Source organism: Anarhichas minor, unplaced genomic scaffold (assembly GCF_050575085.1).
Source record: "Anarhichas minor isolate MPS153535 unplaced genomic scaffold, ASM5057508v1 ptg000010l, whole genome shotgun sequence".
Taxonomy (NCBI): Eukaryota; Metazoa; Chordata; class Actinopteri; order Perciformes; family Anarhichadidae; genus Anarhichas; species Anarhichas minor.
Genome location: NW_027466456.1, coordinates 16,072,501 through 16,095,550, shown reverse-complemented (window position 1 = coordinate 16,095,550; position 23,050 = coordinate 16,072,501). Strand labels below are relative to the sequence as shown.

Here is a 23,050-nt window from a genome sequence, read left to right as displayed (position 1 = left end):
ACAACCTGTTGAACCGCGTTGAGTCGACACAACTGCATTGTCCCACACTTTCTGTGTTCAAAAACATCTTTCAGCTCTCCGTGAAAAGATGTTGGTGTTTTTAAAATCTCTGCCTTGGGTTATTGAAGGACAATATGGGGGATGAAATATCTTCTGCCCTTCCCGCTACCTACTTCTTCCCCCTAGTCAGTACCCATCCCACACCTATTCTTCTTGCCCTATTCTTTATACAGTATACTTTTACCGTATATATATATATATATATATTTCTCTCTCCTCTAACCTGAAATCTATGCAAAGTCCTTATCTGTATAAATAGCCGATAAACCATTTTGACATGTGTAATCTATGTCTTTTTGGGAGGAATGTTTCACTCAGCATCTCTAAACTATAAGATAGATGCCAAAAGTAAGTAAACCCCAGTACTCCAAACCTCAACTCTATTTCATCATGAATGCATGCCTCTCTAAATTTAGAACAAAGAAAATGCATTGGTGAACTGCCTTGTATATCTTTGGCAGTAAGGTGAATTTTCTTTTTGGGGAGTGGACATTGCAATGAGAATGAGAAAGGCAAAGATTCTAAACCATCGTGTCCCTGTGTCGTCCTAACGGTGTATCATTTTGACTTATAGGGTATCTTTGTTACTAGGGTACAGCATGACGGGCCCGCCGCCTCCGCCCTGCAGCCCGGAGACAAGATACTGCAGGTAACATCCTCTCACACGTCATCAGCTGGGCCAGAAACAGCCGCATCCTGCCCGCTCTCCCTCCCTAAGCCTTCCCCTGTTTTATAAACACAGAGGCAGAGCATTCAGTAGGAAGCTGTGCACTCTTTACCTGCTCACTGTTAGCTGGACATTTTCTCACACGAGCTGAATTCAACAGAGACGCAACAACACTGATTTGCCACAGTGATTGAGCCGATGATCACGAACTCACCCGCGGGTGTTATCTCACCATCTAGATTGTGTCAGACTTTAGCATTTTCCCACCTGCATGTTCTGCCTCTGTGTGTACCTGTTGATCCTGAAATCAGGCATGACCCCCCCCCCAAACCCTCTTTCTCTTCCATCATTAGCCAGAGAAAGCCCGAAAGCCAAAGATCACAGGAGGATTGAAGCAGCCTAAAAGAATATGTCGTTTATTATATTATTATGACTATTACTATGAGACTGAGGAAATTATTTGAAGGCCATTTTGTAGGAAATCCAGGCTGAACTAACTTTAAGCTTCGTAATCAGTTGTACCAACTGTGGGACTACGGTGTTGATCATGGCTACCACTTAGATATTGCAGCAGAGTTGGGATTTCTGGCACAAGTTTATTGTGAGACCAAAGAGTTTCTGCTTGTAGCTGTCATTGGGCTCATCATGAAATACATTACGAAGAACATAAGTAAAGTAAGTAAGTATAACAAGCGTGAAAGGAAAAAAAGTACAAAAGTTAAACCACCAGTCGTTGACATATCAGCAAACGGGGCATTCATGGATTTTTATGAACCCGATGACAAGCCAATAAAGACGTTCTTTATACTACAAGTATTAGTTGCCACTTAGATATTTCCAGGTCAAGTAACTCTCATTCTAGTACAGTGACTTTGGACAAGATTTGGGCCTAAAAACAGGGAACATTTCTGCTTTGCATTGTGCAGTAGGAATTACAGTATGGATTGTTTCTCTGAAATATAATGAAAGAAACATGGGTGCACTACAAGTAAACATTCATTTTATTTGCTGAAATTGCGTTTCATTGCAGTATCCCTGCATTGCTTCACCTTGCAGGGATACTTTCCCAGGGGCAACAAAAAGCGATCAATTTTCACCTCCCATGTAGATCAGTCAAATTGAATCAATAAACACGACACAGAAATTATTCATAATCATTGACTTTATTTATATTTACTGTAGCTATTATTTCAAAGTATAGTGCTCGAGCTATAAGTCCAAAAGGAAGCGTGAGGATTGTACTGCGAGGTCAAAATGAGATGCCAGCTCTTTACCGTGACAGATTGACTTCCCCCTCTTCCTTTCATGTTTTACTCCCCCCTCTCCTCCCCCTTCATCTTCTCTCCACAGATGTACAGTCTAGCTGGATGAACTCATCTAAAAGCCCTTTTTTGTCTTTACCCCTTCTCTCTCTACAGCATGACTGTGTAGCTCCTCCTCTTCTCTCTCTTTTCCCCAACAGTGATGTGTTACTGAGATAATGATGGCAGTGACCCTCCATCCTTCCACACACACACACACACACGCACATAGACATATGTATGGAAATACTGCAGTACACATACCTCTATACATACATGCACACACACACACATGCTGTTGACTGTGCTGCGTGTTTGCCTTGCAGGCTAACGGACATAGTTTTTTACACATGGAGCACGAGACAGCCGTCTCTCTGCTGAAGAGTTTCCAGCGGACGGTGGACATGTTTGTTCTGAGAGACAGCAGCACTTGCTAAAAAGTAGTTTTATAACAAACAAACAAAAAAAAAACACACCAACGCTTCTCTACTCTGCTCATCGCCATCCCATGCCACCCCACCTGCCCTCCGCTGGAGGCTTGTGGAACTGAAATATGAGCCGCCTTTTTTTACCTTTTTAGGGGAACACGCAGACATTTATTTGCCTATTGCTGGACCAAAGGCAAATACTAGTGCCAAATGTACCATAGGAAACATATCGGCTCTTCTGTCTCCCGGCGGTCAGGGACCTGATCGACGTCTGGACAGACAACAAGAGGACTCCTTGAGTCCCTACAGGGCTGCTGCAGTTTGGATTTTGTGGTTGTTAATTCGGCAGTCATCTGATCAGTTTGAAGAGTGTTTTTTTTTGTATTTCAGCTTTTCTCCACTGCCTTTTATTTTGCTTTCCATGTTAGATATTTATTAGTTTGTTTTGGTGTCGCACATGATTCACTTTCCGTGTTCTTCATTTGCATTGTTCTCTTTTCTGTTGTCTTCTATTCTGTTGTCTTCTTTTGACTTGTATCCTCTGTTCTGTTCTTCTCTTTCTATCGCTGTCTGGTGTTTTTATTCTTTTCTGCTGTCTTCTGTTCTGCAGGTATTTTTGCCTCCAGTGCACAGAAAGGAAAAACTTAAGACTTTCTGCCTTGTGTACATATATAGAGCTGCAGCTTTCTGGAGCTGCACTCTCCTTGGGGCCTGGACAGACGGCTCTAAACGTTTATGATTAATATAAATATTGTTGATAAACCACATTCTGAATTCTCTCTTACAAACATACAGGGATTATTTCTCCAAATGGACAATTTTCTATAAGTATACCACTGATTTTTTTTTTCCTGTAAAGAAAACACTGTTGATAGTTCATTACTGCTTCTTGTTTTATTTGTGTTTTTTTTTTTTTTTAACTGTTGCTTGCACAGGTGTACTGATAAGAGCTAAAGCAATACTACTGATGCTCGGCCCATTGAGATTTTCAGCAGAGCCCAATTTGTCCTACAGTGCCATCTATTGAGCAAATCACGCTAATGTTTACACACACTGCCATGCACATGAGCTAACAGGCAAACACACACACACACGTACACAGTAGACATATGTGACCCCACACACAACACATATGCAATGGTGCGCTCTGTCCATAATGAAGCCCTGTCTATATTCTAGCCTGATTCTACAATTCAACTGCTACAATAAAACCAGTCGCACACACTCACACACTGTAACATTACTCATAATATCTGTGACATATTCTGAAGTTCTGTTTTCTAGTGTTGTTACAGCAATGTTACATCCTTTTTTCAGCTGTTTGAGTTGTATGATAAAGTCACAGCATGCTTTCATATTGTTGGTCACTCTCAGCCAGCCATTTTCCGTTGGCTTATAGAGTTCCCTACTTTGTAGAAGAATCATGCTGTATTATACCACTGAGTTTCAGTGAGACTGATGTTCTGTAGTTGGTGCCATATGGACCCTCTGCCCCTCCCTGGTTGTATTTACACACAGGCCCAAAACATCAGAGCTTTACCACTTTGTGGCCCAGATCTGATCCGCACACAGTGAGAGCAGCGGCGTGGCTTGAGTGGGTAGGGAAAGTGTTTTTTAACATTTGGCCTGGCCTGCAAGCATCCGCTCTGCTGAAATGTCCTGACCTCTGGCCTCCCTGCAGAAAGCGAAAAAAGAAATGTCCCGACAAGAATCAATACAAATACTGTCCTAAGGGGTAAATCTGCAATCAAACAGATTGTCCCATTTTAGGCAATCAGGGAAAGATCTAATCTGTGCCACAAACGCTTTTGGCTGCACTTGAAATTTCAGTGTAACTTTTGTAACCTGAGGAGATCCGAGTTAACACTAGATGTACATGGAAATTTTGATTTGCCAACCTTTGGTTGGTGAATGTTCACGAGTAGATGTGGATATGGAGCGAAAATAACAATGTAGACTTAGATGTAGAAACAGACTGTATGAGAGGCTTCTGGAGCCGTGTAAATGTAGTCTTATATAATCTGACCTCCATGGTCATGCTTCAGAAACTGAGTCGACTTGACAGAAGTGACCACGGAAAGAGAGAGAGAAGAGGTTCATTTTCTGTCTCTGTGTAAATGCAACACGTGTCTCGAAGACATTTCATGACAGTGAGTTTTGTTTTGTTCTGTTTAACATCTGATGTTTCATCCAGAGCAAAACAACATCCTTCACTGTCCTTTGCTTTTACTCGACACGACAGTGTCATCCTGGTGCCCATTTTGTGTCGACCCTCTTAATTAAGCGTTAGAATTTAGTTGATTCAGAATAAGGGACACAAAATGGTGCAGTTTAGTCTTGTGGTTGAGAGACTTGATCTTAACCACTGGTACCCACCCAACCCTATTTAGAGTTTGAAATATCAAAGACAGAGAAAAAGGTTTGATAATATAATTATTTTTTACTACATGTTTCAGGTAATTCTTTCTAAATATATTGATATACCTTAGCTTTGCTCAAAAAAATGGTGATATTTTATAATAATGACACTTATAACAAAGTTATGGATGGAAGTACGCACAGTATGACTTTGGAGACCTACACATGTACTATCCAAAACTGTATAAAATGTATTTCTACTGTAATTGTGAATTTGTGTTATACAAATATATATTATATATATATGTATATGACTATAGAAACAGTCATTTTCTATGTGTTTAAACTACATAAGAGCCGAACAAATGCTGAGGACGGTGTCACTGTACATAGCTGTGAATGAAATCAAATTTAAAATGACTCATATTGATTGTGAATGTACTCATGCTTTCTGCAGTACCTACACCTACCCAACTTGAATGCTGCTTTTTTTCTGTTGTGTGACAAAAAGTACTTTGACCTCCGAAGAGAGAACCGCTGTCGAGTTATAAGTTGGACAAACTTTAGTGATGATTTAACAGAACTATTTATTTATTTATTTATTTGCACATGCAAGTTGAAATCCTTCCAGTTTTAAGTTTGAGTATTATTGCGGAGACATGTAATTGCAGAAGTATATATAATATATATCATGTGTTTAGAATGCATTTTGCAGACGCTATCTGTAAATAATATTTAAGATACAGTTTTTACAAAAAATAATATATGTATAAAATTGAAAAAATGCTGTGCAGCGATTATACTTGAGCCATTTTGGGCTTTGGGACGTACCATTTTTTCAGTATATAAGAAGTGTTTTGAATAATGTACTAAAGTCTCTATTGTACAAATAATAAAAATGTCACTATTGGTAATCTGGGTTCCTCCTGGTACACTGAGCTCTGTCTTTAGGGATATTTTCTTCTTGCTCTTCCTCTGTGTGCATCTTTATTGCTGTAGGAGAAGAGAAAGGTGTAAGGGGCAATGGGGCAAAGGAAGAGGAAGGGGGCGGGGCAAATTAGGGAAAGGAAGAAAGTTATGACAGAATAAAGTGCAGAAGAGGATGTATGGAAGTATATTGGGGTGAGAAAAAGTGCAAATAAAGAGAAAACTAGCAAGGCAGGAGCCCAAATAAGGAAAGGAAATGAAGGAACGTATAGGAAGAAAAAAATATTAATGTAAGAGAACGGGATAAAGTGAAAGGAGAGTAAGTAGGTATGAATAGAGTGGATAAAGAAGGGATGTATTGTTAAAAAAAAGGGATGCGATAAAGAAAGGAAAGAGGAGAGGTTGGTGACAATCGCCTCAGCAGGTCTCTAGGAGATTTCAGTTTCCTCTGCTTCTCTGTGGATTAAAGTCTCGTCGTCTCAGCAGATGCTCCTTTGTCTGGCTGTCCATTAGTCTAACAGCCACACTGTTCTTCATCCCTCAACAACTGTCCATCTCATCTATTTCCTGACACTTATCTGAGCTGTGGCTTACAGAGGGACGGCTGAGTTTGTCAAGCTGCCTCACAAACAGAGTTTTCTCATTAAGGTAGAACACCCTTGTCGACGTTTGTATTTTTCAGCAGCTCAGAGAAGAGTGTTTGATCAATTATAATTACATAAGAATGCTTTCTTTTGAACTGGAGCTTGTTCATGCATTCACAAAGTCCTAAACCAGTTGTAATTTCTAATTGCTCTTTGCCAACTGGACTTCTCAGCCAGCCTTAATTTATTCACCCCGTTATTAGCTATTAATGGCCAATTAAGGAAAGTGTATTCTTATTTGTATTTCTACTCCATACATTTCATAGGCAAATATTTATTTACTCCACTACAATTATACATTTACATGACAGATAGCAGCTTATAACATATGATTCATTGTTATAAAAGACCAACTAATGTATAAAGTAGTACAAGCCAGCTCCACATCAAACAGTAACTAGTAAAACGTCCTTACACATTAAAATATAAACTTGTATTGTCACACATTGTATACAGCACAGCACACAGTGAGACTTTGCCTCTGAATTTCACCTATGATAATAAAAATAGACCTATAAAACTCACACAAGCATTTTTTCTGCAGAACAAGTCCTTTGACTCTATGTACATTTTGCTGATGCAACTTCTGTACTTACATGCAGGACTTTTACTTGTAATGGAATATTACACTGCAGTATAGCAGCTCAAGTAAAGGATTTGAGTACTTCTACCACTGCCGCTTTTATTGTGGTATATCTAATAAGATGCGTGACTGGATTATAAGGCATCATTGGTTTATAAACTCTCTGCCCTGTGTCTGTCTTGTACCATTCCCCACTATTCTCCTGGCATCAGTGCCCTCTGCAGAACAACTCTGCTTACTGTGCTACAGGCCGACAATTAACAATAGAGGATAATACTACACACTCACACACGCATCGAGAAAAAGATACTTCTGTGTGCTGACTGACCAACCCACTGACACAATCATGCATACATTTCCCCCCCCTACGCTGGCTCATAATTTATGCTGGCATCAGTGTGTGTTAGTGTAAGAGATACAAAGCAATAGCTTTTTTATTCACCCAGCAAAGCTGTCAATAAGCTCTTGAGCTGATCAATAACAATACCAGAGACCGAGTCCATGACCTGCATTCGGCTGCTGCCTGTGCATGCGTGTGTGTGTGTGTGTGGTGAGTGTGTGTTTGCTGATGAAATGTCGCTCTACTGTCTACAGACATACACAGACATATGGAATTTTGTGTCAATCATGCAGGACTAATGTGTGTCATGCAGGAACTTCGCATTTCTGATTTTGCTGTTCTGTCTTTGCACACTGCTTATCATCTCCGCTGTCAAGGGTATGATAGCTGACATTGTGACGGAGATAAACTAATGTGTCATAAAATATCAAAGAGACATGGTGTCATTGAGACGACTATATAAAGGGCACGCTCCCACAATTAAGGAAATCAACTTCCTTTAACTTACTTGCTTTCTATTCCAGAGTTCGACGAGAGGATAAATACCAACTTCCTCTCTGTTAGAGATACTGTAGGTCTGGGGTGTATTAAGCCTAGCTTAATGGGCTTAAAGCTTCAGGGTGGAAGCAGCGGTAACCAGTTAGCTTAGCTCCAATAAAAGTGGAACTGCACGGCTTCTAACAAGACCTGCAAATGTACCTGTTGTACCATGTTGTATTTTGAACATTTTAACCTCTCTTAGCCTCCAGTACAGTTAATTTAGCTCACATTAGCTAAACACTGTTGTATCTGGAGTGATAAGAGGAAAACAAAACATTAGCCAAACGTTTATTAGACACTATTTCATTATTAGGCTAAACAGTTATTTGTGGTTTTATATGGTTTAGTTCTTAAATGATCTTGAGTGTGCTATGGAAACAACCTAATAAACAGCACATGCATTGGAAACACACAAACGTTACATTAGCAAGACTCAATAGTCTACTGTAAAATGTTATAGTGAAAATGTCTTACCTCCCATACATATCTTATATATATATATGAAATGTTATTTATTTTATCAAACTGTATCATGTTTGAGATAATGAAATTGCCCACTGTTATCAAAAGATATAGGCTGTAAAGAACGTAACTTGCTGTTAACTGTTAGCTTGTGTGCAAACACAAGGCATCTAACTTGTGATTTTCTGCAGTGCAATACTTGTTTAACCAAAAAGGTCGAAAGGACACACTAACTTACTTTTGTTTTTTTCTTCTCACTTTGTATGAAATATAATTAGCAAATAGACATATTGTCTTAGGCCTTGGTAATTGACATGGATAGGCTTGGACATGGGGACAAGCCTAGGTTGGATACACCTTCAATTTACTCAACACAATAAAACAGTTTGTGATAGTATTTTAGTGTGTGGCCACCATAAATAGACCATACAGACCAGACGTACAAAATACATGTTTACTGTTATAGCCAACAAGTCAGTTCAACATTAAATTTAGTCAAAGCATGTATATGGCAACTATCATTTAGCAGTAGCAGCTAAAAACAGTGGGATCATGGGAGGAGCTGCTGCACATAACTTCCTCTGGGAGACTAATCAGAGTTTATAAATCTAGCTTTGAGTGGATTAGATGTGGGCTAGATCCAGCAGACCTTTTGGCCCTGGAATAAACCGGGCTGTCATCCACTGCACACAATATAGCTGTTTAACATGACAATGCCACGATCAGCGGATAGCTACTAGAAGATACTAAGAACCAATCCTGGTGTTTAGAGCCGACTGCATGTGTGTGCGTGTCCTTTGGGGACGCTGTGTGTGTGTGTGTGTGTGTGTGTGTGTGTGTGTGTGTGTGTGTGTGTGTGTGTGTGTGTGTGTGTGTGTGTGTGTGTGTGTGTGTTCATCCCGTTTAAGAACCGGTCGGACAGCGTTTGGAGTCAAGTCACCTGAATGAAGAAATGGAGGACTAGTTTTACCAACGCGACACAGAGAGGAAGAGTTACAGTGAAAGAGAAGGAGAGAAACAACAAAAACAAGCTCCGGGTACTAAGTCCACGCTGCGACGGCGGTCGGCGTCTGATATCAACGTTTCTTTTTTTTTTCTCCGCCGCTGTCCCGGTTTTCTTGGGACGACCAAACTCCTTTTAAAGTTTCTCTTTCGATGAAAAGACAGGTCGGCGTAGACTGCCGTGCTGTCATTTTGGTGTCCCACTTTGGAGGCTCGGCTGTCCCGGGACAGACGCACACATCTGTAGGAACAGATACTTCTGTCACAGCGACACACCGACGCAAGCCCCGGGAGGACCGAGTGTGTCACCATGCCTGTGCGACAGAAAGGTATACATACATTGTTTTTTATTTTATTTTTGTTGCTATCTCTGCAGTAGGCCTATTGCTAAACCTCCACGTATGATATTTTGTTAAGAAACTATATCGAATACACCAGTTAAAACAATACTGTACTGTCACGTTGGCTCATCGAGGGGCTTTTCTTCGCCGAAACTTCTCTGAAACACGTGCAATTTAACACTGAATGGTTTATCAGTGCGCGCATGAAACGCTCAGATCATTATTGAAGATATTTGAATAGTTTTTCAGACATTGAGTTAAACTTGGTACACATGTATATCCACCAAGTAGTATTTTATTTCCATTTTCTATCTGCTTTTCCTACAATCTGTTAGTCGGGACATGCAAACCTGAGAAAGAGGGAATTCAGCTCACTGCTTGATATTTGTGGCTATTGATACAATCAATATTTGAGTGCCGTGTGCCATTCAGTGTGGCTGTCAGTGCTTCCGGTTTAATCAGCTGTTCAGAGTGCCATAGAGACTGGAATGTGGTCTGCACCTTTCTTTATTAACACCATAAGCTCTATTATTATCTATTATCTATTATCTATTATTGCCCTCATGTCCTTCTGCATCAGACTTACATTACGCCATAGTAGCCTAATAACCTTAATTGTTGTGACCATTACGCAGATCACTATAAGCTGCCATAAATAGGCTGCATTTGGAATTGTTACCCTTATAATTAAGATGACTTAAAATATCATTAAACATTCCAATTTTCAGTTTTATTGTTATGTTATACTGAGGGCAAACATGCACCTTGATTCACCTTTCTCAAGCAAGCAGTTGCTACATCCTCGTAAATGACTGATTTACTGATTCATTTTGAATTGCTGTCAAGCTTGCAATTCAACGTAGATGCCAAAGAATGAAAACTGGCAGTAGTTGAGCCAGAGAGGGAAAATAAAACATTCTTCTGGCACCACTATGTGGAGCCAGGTGTTATCAATCTGTCTCCTATTAACTTAACCCTGAAGGAGACCCTGTGAGGCCTGAACCAGACACCGCTTTTAACCATAGTAATCCTCAATTAGAGGCTTTTAATGTACATTAATATCCTTGCTCTATTTAAGAGTGCCTGGAGAATTGTACGTCTCCTTTTCTGTCATTATCTACCTGTGTATTTTGTATTCAGACGCTCAGCGAGCCCTGGAGCTTCTCCAGCAGTATCGGGCCAAACTTGACCAGAGACAGCAGAACCAGAGCCGGACCAGACAGGGCCACGTGGAGGAAGACTCCCAGCTGCAGCAGTCTCTGGACAGAGTCATCAATGTCTTCCAAAGTCAGCTCTTCAGCGCTCTGCTTGGTAAGGATAGCTGTTTGTTTGTTCACTGTTCCTCTACACTTCCATTTATACCCGGTGTTACAACACGAGCTGTTGATTTTGAAGACATGGTTCGATTTATTTGTAGCTTTTTTCTTCTAACCAGCCTGTTGACTCTCCTTTCATTTTTTGATGCTTGGATTTGGCATCTCTATGTGTTTCTGCCCGAGACTACATTTCACAGTACATACCAGAGATGTAGGTATTTAAATCAGCGTACTTTAATGTTGCATTACATTTTCTCAAAACCCATGGCAAAGAAAACAGACTGTCTGCGTAGATGTTGGCTGTTTTTTTGTGATTTGGGTGAACTGACCCTTTAGCTTGGTTCTTGTACTGGTCTCCACAACAACACTACCATGTGTTTGGGATTGTGTATGAAGACGCAAAGACAGTTGCACTTGTACAAATGAAGATTAGAAGGTTTGGCTATATGAGACGGTAGGCTTGTAGGCCAGCAGACAGAGCGCTGGACTTATTGTGAGAGGAAACAAGCTCTAGAATTAGTTTTTGGGGTGTCTCCAAGATCTTGTGCCATCACATGACTGTTCACCAGAAAACAGAGATCAGAACACAAACATGTAGGCGTGATGTAGCCTGCAGAAAACACAGGTCCCTTTGTAGAAAGCCTGCATACATTTAGAGAATGTGTTGCAACTTTGAATTCCTCCCAAGAGTTAACAGTCTGTGTGTAACTGGTTTCTTCTGCTTGTTATGAAGGAAAACACTCCGGTTTAACAAACTGGTTCTAAATCCCTGATCTCACCTGCTTTGCGCCACGCCCACACCTTTTAGTTCTCACGGGAACACTCCTTTCTCTGTTTTGTGTGTGTGCTCTTCACTAAACACGAGTTCCTGTTTGAGACTTTCACCTTTAATCAAGCTGTTTCTGCTGTTAAAGTTGTGTCTTGACTTCATACATCATGTAATCCTGTTTGAATATCTACTGTTCGTCCATGGAGGTGATTTTGTGTCACTGTACTTTGTAATTTCCATCCTTGACGCCTCTTTTTTGGTCATTTATTAATGAATTGTCCTGCTAAATTCCCTTTTACCTTCTTCTCCTTTTCTCTTTACACATCCTCCTCCAACTGTCTGTATATTCCCTGTCCTCTTCCCACGTACTGTACATCTGTTTTTCTTCCTCTTCATCATCTTTTTAATGACCACCAAACTTATCTGAGCTCGCAACCAGGTGTATGCTTTGGTGTAGTCAGTTGTGCATGCGGAGAGGGGGAAGTGAAGCCTCTAGTCGTAACAGTCGCTGATGTGCCTACTTCTAAAACGGGAAATGACGGTAGAACGAACTATTCCTCTTTTAATTCTTCAGGAGCTACTGTTGTACATAACAATGGTGGCAGTGTCCTGCCACTAGAGGTCAGCAGTGTATTAGCTGAGACCTTCTTTTGTGATCAGCTTCAATTAGCCTGTGTCTGAATACAATGCACATTATACAGTAGTGATATTAGGAGACATGGATGATTATTTTTAGTATAGATAAATCTGTTCGATCATTTTTTCAGTCTATACAATGTAAAGAATGTCAATCACAGCTTCCCTGAGCCCAAAGTGACATTTTCTTGTTTTGTTCAATGAAGTGTCCACAACCCAAACATACTCAGTTTACCATGATATATAAATCCTGAGTTTGGAGAAGCTTAAACTAGAAAGTGTTTGCCGTGATAAATGTCCGGAGTGATTAACTGATCATCAATTGAATTGGAACTTAACTTTTGTCTCATCAACTCATCGTTTTAGCCCTACTGCTCCGTATCCTTTGGAGAAGGATACAGAGCATGATATTTGATGATATTTAGTCAGTTTATCATTCATTGTTTTTATTTTGCAATAGGTTAGTCATTCACTTATACCGTTTTGAATCTATTAATTCATTAATCTATCCCTTCAATGTGTCAGTACCTCATTTACTAATCCACTAAACCCTTTCAGTCACTCATCACGGCTCTAATCTCTGCTCTCCTCCTCCTCAGACATCCAGGAGTACTACGAGTTGACCATCCTCGCAGACAGCAAGTGTTCTGTGGACCAGACAGGCGGTCCAAGGGACCTCACTCCTTCTAGCAACCAGCTAACGGAGCTCCCAGCCCAGCCACAGCCCTCCTCTGGTCCCTTGAGCCCCCAGGCTTCTGGAGGACCATCCCAGCCAAAACCCCTGTCCCCAAAACCCAAGTCAATCAAGTCCCACGCTGCTCCACTCCCATCCGAGACATCCACGTCAAAGCCATCTTCCCCTACAACACAGTCCGTTACACCTCAGTCAGAGGCAGGCAAGGTCAAGTATCGTGCTCCTCTCCCTCCTGACCAACCTGGAGCCTCCAAATCGTTGGCATCAGAGACTCCTGTGCCTTCTTCTCTCTCTAATGCCACATCCCCCGGAGTCACGGTGAATGGCGTAGGGACCCCCACCGGCTCCATAAAAACAGCTCCTGGAGCATCACTGAATGGAACAAAGCCACACCTTACTGCCACCAACTCTAACGCTTCTTCAGAAAGCTCCATCAGCTACGCCAATCCCCAAAGTGACTCTGTCTCTCCAGACCTCAACCTGGTGAGCGTCTCGGCCCTCGTCTCCAGCACCATCCAAGGCTTTGTGTTTCCAGCCACTCCAGACAGTCGTACCCCCACCAGCACCACTCCTAGCACCAGCCCAGGTCTCAACAGAGTCACAGACGCTACTGTAGTCTCTCCAGCTCTTGCGACCAGCAAGGACCCGGCCACAGGCAAAGTCACTCACAGCAGGAGTCCAACGAGCCCCAACCAGGGAAGGTTCAGCCCCACAGGTCCTCCTCATCTGAGGTATGTTCAACATCCATATGTTTGAATTTGTATTAAGGTACTTTGCAACTGATATTTTAACACACTCAATGGATTAATTATCCCTGCGAAATTCAGTGTGGAAGTAGCATTTAATTAAAAGAAAAGACTAAGTATGACTTTGGTCACAATTTGATGAAACAGTGTGCTGACACTGTCACAATACCAGTTATTTGCTTTGAATAGAGACAGATGTAGAAGTATAAACTGTATGCCACAAACTATGATAGGTTTTTCAGTAATTTCTCATTGATGAAGTTCAAGTTACTACAGGTGGTCCTTTTCGTCACTTTGTCAGGTATTGTACTGTAGATATGCTACTCATGCTATCTATGCTATCTAATTTCTTCGATTTATTTCCACCAAAACTGAAAACACAAAACCCATTTCTAATAAGATTTACACAATCTTTGGTTGTCAACACAGCAAAACCAACAAACCGAATGGAGGTTAATTCACACCTATTTGAATTTCACTGATAGAAATTAACACAATTTGCATTTACTTAATTACAAATAGCTCAAAATATTATTTATTCATCCCTCAAAATATTTTTTAATTGAAAACAAAATTACGCCAGCTGTTAAACGTCGTGCTTTTCATAATGTAAATGTATGTCGCATAGGTTAAATGACAGATATAATGCAACACTGCATTTTGTTTGCTATTGGGAATTCAGGTGTAATAGCACAGTATAATAACTGACCGTTTTCAGAGTTCACAGACTCCCTCTTTACTTCATCTCTGTTCCTAGTCCAACCAGGCCCGGGCCAGTAAAAGTCACCTGCACTAGCCCTAGCCATGGTCCAGCCAGCCCCAGGCCAGCTACCAGCCCACTGACACCCAACAAGGTAAGACAGCTTCGATTGTGTTGGAAATCTCGCCACAGTTGATAGCAGTGTATGATATGTATTGCCCTCTATCCGAAGTTGATGGGTGATCCAGTTGTTGGGTGGTAACCTTGAGATGACACGAGGGCGGCATGATTCTGGAAAAGGAGTGAGGTTACGTATCTCTCCTGAGTCTCAGATAAACTATTTTTAAATGAAAATATAGCATCCATCTCCTCCTTGTGCCTCTGAGAGCTTGTCATGTTTGGTGATGCACTGTATACTTCTCCCATTCGACGTTTAAATAGTCAAGTGGCAGATACTGTATGTACTAGCTGTTTGTATGGTCCTAATAGCCTCGTCATGTTCTGATTTGTCATATTTTGATTTTATTTTGCTGAGATTATCGTCAGCTAGTAAGTACTACCCTGTGCTACCCTGTGGTGCTGCATTGTCGGTTAAACATTGCTCGTAAGATACACGCTGTCACGACTGTCCTTTTGTCAGAATTAGGGTTGGATAAATCTTTACCCGACTCCTCTTGAACCAGTTTATGGAAAGGCTGCTGGTGGCTGCAGAGAGCAGAATTCGATGGGCAGATCGTTTATGCAGGCTGGCTGTTTTGGAAATTGGCTTACATTGCATTACATAATATGACAAGGGAAATCAATTCAGTTCGGTCACATTTTATTCTCCAGTAGAGTCAGCAGAACGAGATCAGAGATGGGCTCATGCGACTGGTTTTTGTCTTGGGGATCTCGCTGCAATGGTTTCTTTGTGGTTTGCGCTGTTTGAACGCAGGCTTACACTGCTGCTGATTGTCCACATCTCACAACTTGTGATGATATTCACATACTTTGCTTTGTACTAAAGCTTTCAATACAGTGCTGTACAGTATGTGCAACGAAATACTGCTTGTATTGTAAAAGGGACTTTTGTGTTAAGTGACCAAAGTTTAAATGAAGTGAATCACATTTTGTGCATTATTTGTATTGAAAGGCTGTATAAGTAATTGAGACCCAATAATAGTGTTAATTTAGCACAAATGAAGCAGCGCAGACAGACTGTCAGCTCTCTGTTGGCGGCAGTGAGCATCATGAGTCCAGGGCCAGAGGAGGGTGGAGCTGGACAGAAGTAGAGTAGGACAGGAACAGAAACAAATGCAAAATTGTGTGTATGTGTGTGTTTGTTTCATGCAAGACATTTTCATATGAGACCTTTTCCACCCAGCTTTCTCTCCCTGCTCTGCTGGTCTTGTATAGTACAGTAAATACAGCACAGTCGGTGATGTCGTGTATCTAGAGAAGGCCCGGTATCCTGAGTGAGTGAAATGAAATCCCTTATTCGTGTGTGAAGCTTCAGGGTGCGTGCGGAACTTGAACTTGAACCCAAAGTTGAAAGTAGAGCATCCATTGCTATACCGCTGTTAATATTCACTCAGTCTAACCACCCACTCCTGCCAGAGACTGACCTGATAAAACGGCAGAGAGTGGTGTGTGTGTGTGTGTGTGTGTAGCATAAGTATTTGTGTGTGTGTGCTTATGTCTGTGCATACACGTCTGTCTGTGTGAGTGTTTGCCTGTGCATCCATGTGTATGCGTTTCTGCTCCTGTCTCTGCATGTTTGCCAATTTGATTTTTCCGGTGTGTGTAGAGTGTGTTCTGCGTGTGTGCGGATATATATTCTGAGCCATGCACTCTTTGAGGGCAAAATGTGTCTACCAGCTGCCATAAAGCGAAGACAGCAGCTGGAAAACAAGAGGGCGGGCGGAGGTGCACCGGGACAGCTGCCATGTTTCCGAAGACGGCCTCTGTATTAGCGGAGAAGTCCTGTCTGGCTGCTCCGATGGAAGGACAGGTGGAGAGGACATGAGAAAGGGAGGAGAGAGAGCGAGGGATGAAAGAAGAGGGTGTGCAGGAGGGGACGGAGACGGACGGACGGCAGAGCGATGTCACCAAAAGCAACAAGCGGCTGAGTGGTGGAAGTTGCGGCTCGAAGATGTTTTGATGAAAGTTTGCCAGTCGGACTGGTGAGGATGGACTGCATCTGCATCCTCACTACCAAGGTGAGACACAGGAAGAGAGCAGACTGGAGTAGGGGCAGAGGGGAATGGCAGGCAAGACGGAGGAAACGTGTGACAGCGTGGGCGTACAGCCTCAGATCGATCTTCTAAATTATCAAGGTTTTGTGATAAGTGTCCCTCATGATGGCATTCATCCATTAATTACAGTCAACACTGTAATTTGTATGTTGAAATTGTGTGTGAATAGTGTGTGAATCCATCACATGATTATTTATTTTTTTGATTATCAACTGATTATCAAGATAGCATGATTTTAATTGAAAGTGGGACGGAGACCTGCTGTACTTTTGGGGGAGGGGGATTTCAGGATAAACTACAGGCTTGGCAAATGATAGGAAGCTAAGTGCACCTGCTAACAATTAGCCATATCAAATTGGTGACAGGTTGCTTATTGGACAGATGTCATTGGTGTGCTGTAGTTTGTGAATAAACAGGCTATAGTTGATATCTTACAGGAACTGGATGTCCTCTACTGAAGCGAGTCTAATGGGAATGCCGAGCTGTTGCTCAGCCGTTGGTCTGGCAACATGTGACACCCAGAGAGACGGGAAACTGGGTTGATGGGACACGCGCTTCAAGAGACTAGCTAGCTGACTGATCCGCTGGTTGACTGACTGGCTGACTGTTCTCAAGGCAGGAGAGAGCACTTGGCTGGCATCACCATAAGCATACATTATGCACATATGTGCATGCTCAGAAATGCATGGCCCATTTAAAAGCAGCGGGCCCAGTGTGAGCTGGCATAGACTCCAGCCCCCCTCACGACCCTGCACAGGATGAGAGAGTACAGGATGGAGAATGTAACTGTTGGTGCTTTGAATGTTTGTATGACGTGTCTCGAATTTTTTTTCAAACACCAGACAAATATATTCAGTGGTGTCTATGCTTTTGGAGATTTTACTTTCTATTGTTACTCTATTCTCCATTGTGTCCAATCCTCTTTTCATCCCGTCTTAAATCCCACCCTGGTTAATAGTGTGTGATTGTTGTTTAGCTTTATTCAGTGTCACTGGCCTGCTCCAAGAGAGCAAGAGTCTCTCCTAAGAGGCTTACCCTAGGCTGCTAATAGACTTGAAAAAAGACGCACACAAAGAGCGAAGGAAGAGGAGAGGTCAAGTCTGTGAGTGCACAAGTGTCTGGGTTATTTTACTGGATTTTGCCGGAAAACTCTGCTTCGTCATTCCACCGATCCATCCATCTGTGCAGCTGTCCAGCTGGCACTGTGATGTAACTCTGAGGAGGGGTCACGGCTGACAAATTAATCAACGGAGAAAGCATGAGAGCAGAGGAGGCAGAGAACTTCCCAAGCAGCTGCAGGATTATTGAGCCCAGAGCTACGCATCTGCAGTAGCAATGTACCGCAGGGCTGCTGTCACGGGTTAGCTGGCTTCACGAGACCCTCGTAGCGAAAGGTTGAGAGATCCACACCTGTTGTGAAGAATTGGACTGAGAGTCTGAAGGTGTTTAGATATCCCTGCCTGTAGTAGGGCTGACACCTACCGGGTCAGTGCGAGGGCTACATGTGAAGATGGACCATCGTAACTGTTCTTCCTCAATCAATGTAACGTATCTTCACTTCACTCTAATTACAAGTCATTCTCTGACTCACCTGCTGCGGGGTTCACTTAGGGAATTGGCATGAGTCTTGTAATCACGGTAGAGATCAGCTGAGGTTAAATCAACGTCCGTAATGAATGACCAGCAGGCCGTTTTCTGTGTTTTTGATGTGTGCTGTAAGTAAAACACCATACAGTTTGGTGCATTCTTTTGTTAGCTCTGTGTTTTTGCATACACGGTTTTTGATTGAGTTTTTAAATCAAACAAAAAGGTGAGTTTACATATTATCTATCAACCTGTTTCCAAAGCCTGAGGTTAAGTTGGCACACGTACGTATCAGTGTTAGAGGTGCTTTCCAAATTATTTTGGAACAAGATGTGTGTCGCATCCTTCTGAAACACTGTGATGCAGAGTCTGATTCATGGTTTCACTGAACTGTAGAGATCAGCGAGGCCGGCTGACGTAATTAGGAAGAATTATTCCAGGGCCAGAGATCATGACTTTAACATTAATGATATCTGCCTTCTAACACTCCATTCCCTGGAGCGGCTAACCAAGTACTTCTTCTCTGCACTTTCCAGCCTGACGACAGTTAAACACGAAAGTCCACTAGAAATCCACTAAAGAACGCTAACATGGAAACATGTCACTCTGTTTTAAAAGAGACACAAAAGAGCCAGATACAATGTTAGCTCGACTCATTTGCTTCTTAGACTCTCACTTTTTGTTTGTCTTGCCTTGCAAATTGGTAGATTTGATACATCTAGCCCAATATGTGAATTCATTTGTTTTAATTGAATTAATGTTTTAGTTAAACATTTTCAAATATTTTAATATTCAGGTTTTCTTTTCAGCTAAGATTGTATAATGTGTCGGGAAAATCCAAAGTATATTTAGGACCCTTACCCTCAGCTAGAGTGCTGCTAACTGAAGCTGTTTCTCAGCGTGAATCTGTCCACAGCTAAGTCCATTTATCTGTTTTCACAGGAACAGGACGTTGTTAGCTGTGTGACCTCCTATTGTTTAGCCACCACAGCAAACAGGCGAGCAAGCTAACATGAAATAGTTCAGCCCAAGTCATGCCTGAATACAGACAGAGCAGCTAATCCCATTAAGCAGATGACTAATCTCTAAGGAGCCACACACACACACACACACACACACACACATTCAGAGATACCAACCTATACACACACACATACAAACACCCAGTCAAGAGTTCAGTTCAGTTCACTTTAGTCTTATTATAGATTTTTCAGGGGGGAAATTAAAAAGCTTCGACTCACCACGGCTTTGTGAACCCGTGGCCTTTGACCTGTCACGATAGTTTAGAGAGAAGATCAGGTGCGTTCTACATGTGTCTTGTGGGTCAAACAGATAAAAATGTCCCTCTTGTAATTCTCTGAGCTTTAGTATAAATGCAACAGTTGCGGTATAAATGATGATTTGTTGAGATTGACAGCTGTTTAATATTTGGCCCTAGTTAATTGCGGTCACCTTGTTTCAACAATCGGTGTGTTTACATCCATTCAAAAATTGGACATTACATGGCTATAGCCCAACTCTTGTTATTTATCAATAACTATTCAAGTAATCCATGTTTTTTAAATAAAATGACTACAGTAATTCATATTAAATATACATTTAATACATACGTTAAGCCAGTCTACTTCCAGATCCATAGACTGCCATTTGTTACTGCCGTCTTACAGCTCATATAGACCTTCTTGAAGAACACACGATGCTATAAGCCTCTTCATTTGGTTCTCAATGTCGGCAAAAATGGTAAAACTAAAAATTCAAAGTTTATATTCTACATGATTGACATAAAAATAATATTTACAGCATATTGTCCAGGTACTGCTGTGTCTGTGTTTTACCACATAGTGGCACTGTATGTATGACAAACACATCAACATGTTGTGTGCTCAATTCTGCAGAGACTTGACACTTGCTATTTGTCCTTTGGAATTATAAAGTTTTCAATAAATGACAGTCCATGAATGAGATAAACCACTAACTTTTCTGCCGCACAGCATTTTAGAGAGGGAGGAAGAGAGATATATACTGTGTGTATATATACAGTATATATATATATATATATATATATATATATATATAGATATATATATATATAGAGAGAGAGAGAGAGAGGAGAATTCACTCATGTGGAAACTGAATACACAGCTGGTTAAAGCTGATCACGTGACCATATTTGAAATGTTGATGTATGGAGATTGGTTCATGTGTAGAATGGAGAATCCGCCACTACTGGCTAGTGTATGAGGTTACCACATACACACAGTGTAGTTATTTCTGTGCTGGCTGACCTACTAATGTTAACATGTAGTGCATGCCTGCTAGGCTCATGAGGTTGCACCCTCTCTCTCTCTCTCTCTCTCTCTCTCTCTCTGTCTCTCTCTCTCTCTCTCTGTCTCTCTCTCTCTCTCGCTCTGTCTCTCATTTCTATCTCATTTATTCAGTTCTTTATTTATTTATTTTTGTCTATATTTTAGTTATTTGATGTGTGATTTTGTAAATGTGACATTAGATTCTATTTTTAACCTCACATTATTATGTTATGAGCCATATGAGCCAAAACGCCTGTGGCTATCCCAGATGTATGAATGTATGTGTGTGTGTGTGTGTGTGTGTGTGTGTGTGTGTGTGTGTGTGTGTGTGTGTGTGTGTGTGTGTGTGTGTGTGTGTGTGTGTGTGTGTGTGTGTGTGTACATCTCCATCTGTTCCTTGCCAAACACAGAGGGACTCTCAGGACAGCTAGCTTATCACACAAGCCAAGTCTTTGGAAGACTGGCACTTGACCCAAAGCTGACTCTTTGAAAATAACTTCCTGGTTTTCCGGAAGAATACATGAGTTTTCATATATTTATATGTATTTATATATATTTATTGTCAGACATCACTTTCATCATTTCATGAGAGCTCTTACATTTAGTCTTTACTCTAACACTCCTGGGAATAACTCTTAGGCAAATGTTTATTTGAAAGAAATAGAGGCGCTGGGTAGTTGGCCTCAATGTTTGAAGAGTAATTATATTCAAGATGTTCAGTGGAAAAACTTCAAAGCAAGTGTAGAGCACCAAAAATGTTGCCAACAAACAAATAAACTCCAACACACACGGCAGAGGATCTCATGGATTACTGGTTTGAAATGAGCCCACATTTAGTTAACTCTGAAAGATTACAAATGCATAAGCAATTATATAAATAACACACGTCCATGAGACATTAAGAAATATCAGGATACCAAGATAATATTGTTAAAAATATCTTACTGGGGTTGGATGCAAAACAGTGTTCCTCCAAGAAATGTATGTGTAAATAAAGAACACTTTCCAGAAATATAATGTACAGAGAGATTTGAAGCTTTGCAACATGATTAGTATATGAATTATTCATGAATTATTGATGCATTACACAGAACACACACACAGTTGTACATGTGTAAGTTTGTGCATAAGCACTTCTTTCAAAGACAAGTCCCTGCTGTGCTCAGAATAACCTTTCGCGTCACTGCATTATTTATATGACTTGTCTACCTGCATCAGCTTCTAGACTTAATTGGCTCCTCCAGGCTTTTATCTTGTATCTGTTGGAACCACTACTGATTACCAGCTTTAAATTTAACTTGGGGCGTCGTCTTGGGTTGTGGATTGATTCAACTTTTTGACATTTCCTGACGGTTCCCCGTCGGTGACCTTAGAATGACTGTCAGTTTGCTTGTTTCCCCTCGCCTCACTGTCTGCTTTCTCGTGCTATGTTTCCCTCTCTCTGTCCTCTTCTCGCTCATGCTGTGTTGTTTGTTTCCCAGTAGAGGTGAGAAGTCGGAGGCAACCACAGAGAGACTACTGTGTGTGTTTGGGTCTGTGTTTCTGTGTGTAAGACGGCCCAGATGGCCCAGCCGTCAGCATCAAGAGCCTCGGTTAAAGAGTGCGCTCTGACTTGTTTGACTTCCTCTGCCCTTTATCTCCCATAAATCCTCTCATCTCCTCATATTCCTGTTGTAAAAATAAAAAAAACTCAACTAAGTTCACATAGATAGCAATGTGGACAAATTCTCTGGTGTGGTTTTAGACCATATAAAGTGTTGAATGTTTGACCAAATATTGAAGTAAAAATCTAATGTGTGATAAGCTGTGACCAAATATACTGACTCGGGATTTCTTTGGCAAATATGTTTGGTAGTCGTCTTAATAGTACATCAAAACTTAATAACCTCTCTGACTGAGAGTTTAATAACCCTATTTTAGTAGTGTGTAAAATGTATTTACCTTAATATTTACAGGAAAGAGCTGAAAATAGTAGCATGCTTTATGCACCTATTTTGTTATAAAATCATTCAGGTGCTAAATAGGCTTAGCCATGTTTGTTAGTTCAGCTGCATAAAGGGCTCATTGGCTGCTCTTAAATACAGTTCAATTTTACAAGTACACTACAAACGACTGGATACAGAGACTGGCCAACACCTAAGGCCAGTGCTCAGACTGACTTAAAAAGGGCAGCCATCTCATTCATTTTAATTAGGCCAGCCAGGCGACACAGCAGGGGTGCAAACACAGGCCCCAGCAAAACAAATGCAAGGTTGTCTAGCAAACAAAGTTGAACCTGTCCTGACCTGTAAGGTCTTGCAGTGGCCAAACAAATGCATGCAAGCACACATTCCGGGCAGATTAGTTTGTAACGTAATGGTGTTCTGTTTACCTGCGATGAAGCAATTCCCGCCATGATATCATCATATTGTC

The 23,050-nt window shown here is 41.3% G+C and overlaps 2 protein-coding genes across 4 annotated transcripts in view; both read left to right on the top strand.

The window, feature by feature from the left end:
- Window positions 1-2,465, top strand: part of lrrc7 (leucine rich repeat containing 7) — a 33,083-nt gene extending 30,618 nt beyond the window's left edge. The window contains exons 31-32 of the mRNA XM_076087891.1: window positions 635-709; window positions 2,355-2,465. Of these exons, the coding sequence (XP_075944006.1) occupies window positions 635-709; window positions 2,355-2,465 (186 nt within the window). The remainder of the gene's footprint in view (window positions 1-634; window positions 710-2,354) is intronic.
- Window positions 2,466-9,350: 6,885 nt separating this feature from the next.
- The window catches only part of LOC142947031 (disks large homolog 4-like), an 88,214-nt gene continuing 74,514 nt past the window's right edge, over window positions 9,351-23,050 (top strand). For 2 of the 3 annotated variants that reach the window (XM_076088677.1, XM_076088675.1), the window contains exons 1-4: window positions 9,351-9,641; window positions 10,794-10,964; window positions 12,974-13,799; window positions 14,581-14,668. In XM_076088677.1, coding sequence (XP_075944792.1) covers window positions 9,623-9,641; window positions 10,794-10,964; window positions 12,974-13,799; window positions 14,581-14,668 — 1,104 coding nt within the window. In that variant the 5' untranslated portion in view covers window positions 9,351-9,622. Of the gene's footprint in view, window positions 9,642-10,793; window positions 10,965-12,973; window positions 13,800-14,571; window positions 14,669-23,050 lie in introns of all 3 variants that reach the window. The other variant, XM_076088676.1, reaches the window with a different exon arrangement.